General features: G+C 41.5%; 1 protein-coding gene across 1 annotated transcript; it reads right to left on the bottom strand.

The window, feature by feature from the left end:
• Window positions 1-1,808: 1,808 nt before the first annotated feature.
• Window positions 1,809-2,664, bottom strand: arf6.2.S (ADP ribosylation factor 6 S homeolog; the record flags this gene model as incomplete). The annotated part of the gene is given in 1 exon segment (NM_001090625.1): window positions 1,809-2,664. A coding segment is annotated over 1 exon segment (528 nt). The 5' UTR covers window positions 2,525-2,664.
• Window positions 2,665-6,000: the final 3,336 nt, after the last annotated feature.

Genomic DNA, 6,000 nt, shown 5'->3' with positions numbered 1-6,000 from the left:
CAAGCAAATCTTCATTTATGACTTTTTTCCCCTCTGCAGTAAAACAGTATGCATACGTTTTCCAGGCTAGAATAAATCTGTGTAAATTGCAAAACAGCACATTTCATTTTTTTTTTAACATATAGTAACCTTAAGGCATGGTGCTCCACATTATGGAAAGACCCCAAGCATTCAGGATAGCAGATCCCATACATGAATGAGATGTCTATGGGATTGCAAAGTAGACTGGGTTCCTTTACCTAATGGAGGGCCCCACCCAGCTCCTGCCTGTCAACTCTGCTTTAGTTTTTATTAAGGCTGCTAGTCCTGAATAGCAGACAAGTGCCCCGATTTGCTTAAGTTTGCTTAACCATTGCATCTAACTTGTCAAGATATCCGAGTGTTGTTTTAACTTTTATATGAACAGCCTAAGTACACATTTGCGTAATTATTTTGGCTCCAGTAGCCGAAGGTCATTCTACAGGAGGTTTTGATGTGCTTTCCCTTCCACCTGTCCCAAAAGGCAGGTTATTTTTTTAGCTTGGATCGTTTGTATTTCACTTATACTATTGAAAACAGTCTATGGTTTTGATAAATATCTTAAGCACAAACAGAATACCTTCTACTCATGCAGAGAGAATAAAGTCCAAGATTTGCATCTAAAAAAATACTTGTGGCATTCTTTTTTTATGGGTCTTATAACTAGGTAGACCTTAAAGGAAATAAACCCTTGCTAATAAAATCCTCTACAATACATAGACCCCCCTCCAAGCACCCCCATATCCTCGGTGGTACGTTTGCTAAATGCCCCCAACCCTTTACTTACCCCTCGGTGCAGATTCTGTCCAGCGGAGTTCACGGCAGCCATCTTCTTCTCTTCGGTAATCTTTGTGAAATAAGTGCCATATTCGCACATGCGCAGTTGCAGTTTTGCGACAACTGTGAATGCGCCGAAAGTCATGGAAATTGACGAAGCGCTGGAAGAAGACCCGAAGCAGCTGAAGATGGCGCCCGTGAACTCCGCTGGACAGAACCTGCACCAAGGGGTAAGTAAAGAGTCAGGGGTATTTAGCAAAGGTACCACCTAGGCTGGGAGAGGAGTCTATGTAGGGTAGGGAATTTTAGTAGCAAGGGTTTGTTTCTCCTTTAAATAAAAAGGCCAGCAACCCAGTAATATATTCTATAGGGATGCACAGAATCCACTATTTTGGATTCGGCCGAATCCTTCTTGAAAGATTCGGCAGAATAGCAAACCGAATTTACATATGCAAATTAGGGGTGGGAAGGGGAAAACATTTTTTACTTCCTTGTTTTGAGATAAAAAGTCATGGGATTTCCCTCCCTGCCCCTAATTTGCATATGCAAATTAGGATTCGGTTCAGAAGGGAAGAAGGATTCGGCCGAATCCGAATCCTGCTGAAAAAGGCCGAACCCCAAACCGAATCCTGGATTCGGTGCATCCCTAGTAAGGCTACATATTTATTATTTACATATGCAAATTAGGGGTGGGAAGGGGAAAACATTTTTTACTTCCTTGTTTTGAGACAAAAAGTCATGGGATTTCCCTCCCTGCCCCTAATTTACATAGGCAAATTAGGATTTGGATTCAGTTTGGCCGGGCAGAAGGATTCGGTACATCCCTAATATTTTATAATCCACCTAACAATTTATTACAAACGGCTTTAGTATCAAAGACTTTCAAAGTTTACTAGCGACACACCCCGTGTGAAGGCGAATCGACAATAGAGGGGAAAAGAATGCGGAGAAGCAGAACCGACGACCCCCGTTAAACCAAACCCCTACAAAGCAAAAAAAAGAGCGAGGCTTATCCCAGATCATTTGTATTGAAACGTATTTGTATCTTGACAAGGAGATTGGAATCCTAACATAACAAAAAAGTAAAAGTATTCCAGCCCATATTCCAACAGAAAGCGGTGGGGGTCGGCAAAATCCAATGCCATTGCTTTTACCCCTCTTCTGAGAAGCAGATTGATCACTGTGCAGTTATTATTAGTCATTAGGATTTGTAATTGGACGTCAGCCATGTGAGTCCTTCATAGAGGCCGTCCCCGCTGGCGGCACAGGAGGGCTGCACGTACCAATTCCTATCCCTGATCCGGGTCAGTCCCAGTTTCTCCTGGATCTCGTGGGGTTTCATGGCGTCAGGGAGATCTTGTTTGTTAGCAAATATTAGGATGATGGCGTCCCTCATTTCCCGGTCGTTAATGATACGGTGCAGCTCTTGCCTCGCCTCGTCTATCCGGTCCCGGTCAGCACAGTCCACAACGAATATAAGGCCCTGAGTTCCGGTGTAGTAGTGGCGCCACAGCGGCCTGATCTTGTCCTGGCCCCCTACGTCCCATACGTTGAACTTGACGTTTTTGTAAGTGACGGTCTCCACGTTGAAGCCCACGGTCGGGATGGTGGTGACGGACTGGCCCAGCTTCAGTTTGTACAGAATGGTGGTCTTGCCGGCGGCGTCCAGTCCGAGCATCAGGATCCGCATCTCCTTGTTACCGAAGATCTTGGAGAACATCTTCCCCATGGCTGCGCATTAAACAGAAGCAAAACAAACCGTCTGGGCTGCGCTGAAGCGGCTGTGGAGATGTCGGAGCCACATGAGAAGCTGTCCGGGGAGAGAGAATACTTCCGTGGCAGGTGGAGAGAAGTTGCGGCCCTCAGTCGACTTTCACTGCCTCTTGTCAAAGTATCAAACTAGCGCAGTCCTTCTTTCCGCCAGTCATTCGTTCCTTCACGGGCCGCTTCCGGTGCCTGCGGACAGGAGGGGTCCCGTAGGCTCAGGGATTCAGTGACTGGCAGGAGGAGCTGTGGGCGGGCATGTGGGGGAAGCCTTACTTACTTACACACGCCGCTACAGGGATAGGCCGCTTCCGAACCATTCAGCAAACTAGAATAAGCTGTCGAGGCTGCGCCGGGTTTTTTTTTTTTGCTGTCTGCGCATGCGTGAGCGGCTAAACTCAAACCCGGAAGAAAGAGTCGAACTGCCACGTGACTGGGGTTTATATAAAAGCCGAGAGCGCGCTATCTCCTCGCTAATATACTGCCCTGTGAGTGGTCGGTAGTAGCTCACGTCTGGACTACTGACAGGTCCCGCCTTCTACAGCCAATAGTTCCCTTAGAGTTTGTTGACCACTCACATATAGGCTTTGCCAGTTTGAAATGGCGCGCAGAGAGTATACGTCTTAATCAGTATTCGGTCGCAGTAAACTTTCCTCTCGCATTAGTCCGCTCATTTGTCGACAATTACATGTCGTCAGCTGGTATTGAATTACTGGCGTGACGTGTAAATGGCTTTCAGCTCCTGTCAGCAGTTTATGTCTCTGTCTGACAATGGGAAAGGAAGTGCTCTGTGTGTGGGGGAGGGGGGTGTATTATGGTTATTTCTCTTAAAAGGGGTTGTTCATCTTTGAGTTAACTTTTAGTATGATGTAGAGAGGGATATTCTGAGACAATTTGCACTAGGTTTTCATTTTTTATTATGGGGCATATTTACTAAGCTCGAGTGAATAGTTCGAATCCAAAAATATTCGAATTTTCAAAGTAATTTTTTGGGTACCTCGACCATCGAATTGGTCAAATTCGATCGATTCGAAGTAAAAATCGTTCGACCATTCGATAATCGAAGTACTGTCTCTTTAAAAAATCCTTCGACTCAATACTTCGCCAAATAAAAGCTACCGAACTGAATGTTAGCCTATGGGGACATTGTAGATAGGTTTTGTGCACTTTTCGTGATCGAATAAAAATCATTCGATCGATCGCTTAAAATCGTTCGATTCGAACATTTTGCGCTAAAATCCTTCGAATTCGAAGGATTTTACTTCGAGGGTTTTTTAACCCTCGAAATTCGACCTTTGATAAATCTGCCCCTATGTGTTTCTTGAGTTATTTAGCTTTTTATGCAGCAGCTCTCCAGTTTCGCATTTCAGCAATCTGGTTGCTAGGGTCCAACTTACCCTAGCAACCACGCACTGATTTGATTGAGACTGGAATATGAATAGGAGAGAGTCTGAATAGAAAGATGAGCAATAAAAAGTAGCAATAACAATACATTTGCAGCCTAACAGCATTTGTTGTTAGATGGGGGTCAGTGACCCCCCCACATTGAAAGCTGGAAAGCGTCAGGAGAAGAAGGCAAATAATTCAAAAACTATAAAAAAAAATAAATGTTTAAGACCAGTTGAAAATTTGCTTAGAATTCGTCATTCTATAATATACTTTAAGTTAATTTAAAGGTGGACCACCCCTTTGATCGCTTTGTATCACTGAAAACAAAACGTTACTATGCAGGCATCCGACATTTTGGGGCAGATTTATCAAGGGTCGAATTTAAAATTTGAATTTGTTTTTTTTTTGTTTATTTTTTATGGCCAAAACTGCAAAATTCAACTAGGGAATGGTTATATTCGATTCTTGTTTTTTTCGTTTTTTTTTTAATTAGATTTTTCGAAATGTATCATACACTGGCCCTTTAAGAATTTGAATATTCACCACCTTAAACCTGCCAAATTGCTGTTTAAGCCTATGGAGGACGTCCTGGGATGAATTTTTAAAACCTAGAATCAAATGCGTGTCGATCCTATTCACCCGAGTTCCAAAAATTTATTTTTTTTATAAATTGCAATTGGTCGAATTTCGAGGTCATGGGCGTTTTAAATAACTCCTATGAATTCGCAAATTCGACCGTTAATAAATCTGCCCCATTATTTACACAGGTGCATTTTAGTTAAAATAAAATAAAAAAAGCTTTCATTCACTACCTATTGCAGGCTTTGGTTGAAATTCCAGACAGTGTATGTTTAAACATATTTTATTTTTTTTATTGCAGGAAGCGTCAAAAGCATCAATAGGCTGGTTTTGAAATATACAAGATTTAAACTACTTGAAGGAGTGGAAAATTGGAAAATGAAATACTGAAAACTTCCTTCACAATATGCGATTGTAGGATGCCACCTACCAGTTGTAGGAGAAATGACAGCTTTAACTTACCAAGGCATTCCATTATTATATACAGCACCCCTTGATATGGGAGCAGTTGTATTATTTATCAAGAAACAAATAAATAAGGCATTTGTCTAAATTTCCTGCATATACAAATTTCCTAGCCAATTTTTAGACAGTAATCCTTTGGGGGTAAATCACAAAAGTGTTGGTAGTAGTCTAAAAGTATGACCGCAAGTAAATTATTGTTTCATGGCTTTGTCCTAATGCTGACAGATTATATGTAGATGTTGTTAAACTGTAAATATTTGTTATTGTGCATGTGTGCCAAAAATTCTTCTCTATACTTGTCTAGGGTCATTTTTCCTTGACACATTCTTTGTGGTAAGGAAATTTTGTTGTTAAAAATGATGTTGGCACGACATACGTAGGGGCAGATTTATCAAAGGTCGAGGTGAATTTTGAGCTATTTTTGTCGACTAGGGAATAGACCAAATTTGATTCGAATTTGAAAAAAATTTGAGTATCAAAATTTATCATGTACTGTCTATTTAAAAATTCGACTTCGACCATTCGCCATCTAAAACCTGCCGAGTTGCTGTTTTAGCCTATGGGGGACCTCGTAGAACCTATTTGGAGTTAATTGATGGACTTTTTTTTTATGTAAAACCTTCTAATTGAATTCGATAGAATGCGCTACTCCATCAATGCGTACGATTCGAATTCGGCCGAATACGGACCTATCTGATCGAAAACGGCCCTATGCGACCAAAAAAAAAAACTTTGACTTTATTTTGGTTGGTCTATTTGAATTCGAATTTCGAAGTTTTTTCCATTAATGTCCAGTTGCCTTTAACTTAATTCTACTAGATACTGCAAGGAATTTATGTATGTACTATAGCACTTCAAAACCACCCCTGACTTCTGAATGACATAGGATAGGCTTTGGACTTGACAAAAATGCAGTGTGAAAATGCCACACACTTAGGAGCTTTTCATTTGATGCACAAGCTTCCCGTGAGATTAGAAAAAGATTCCCTCTTAAAGGGGTTGTTCACC

Source organism: Xenopus laevis, chromosome 8S (genome assembly GCF_017654675.1).
Source record: "Xenopus laevis strain J_2021 chromosome 8S, Xenopus_laevis_v10.1, whole genome shotgun sequence".
In the NCBI taxonomy this organism is placed as follows: Eukaryota; Metazoa; Chordata; class Amphibia; order Anura; family Pipidae; genus Xenopus; species Xenopus laevis.
This window is presented reverse-complemented; position numbering and strand designations above follow the sequence as displayed.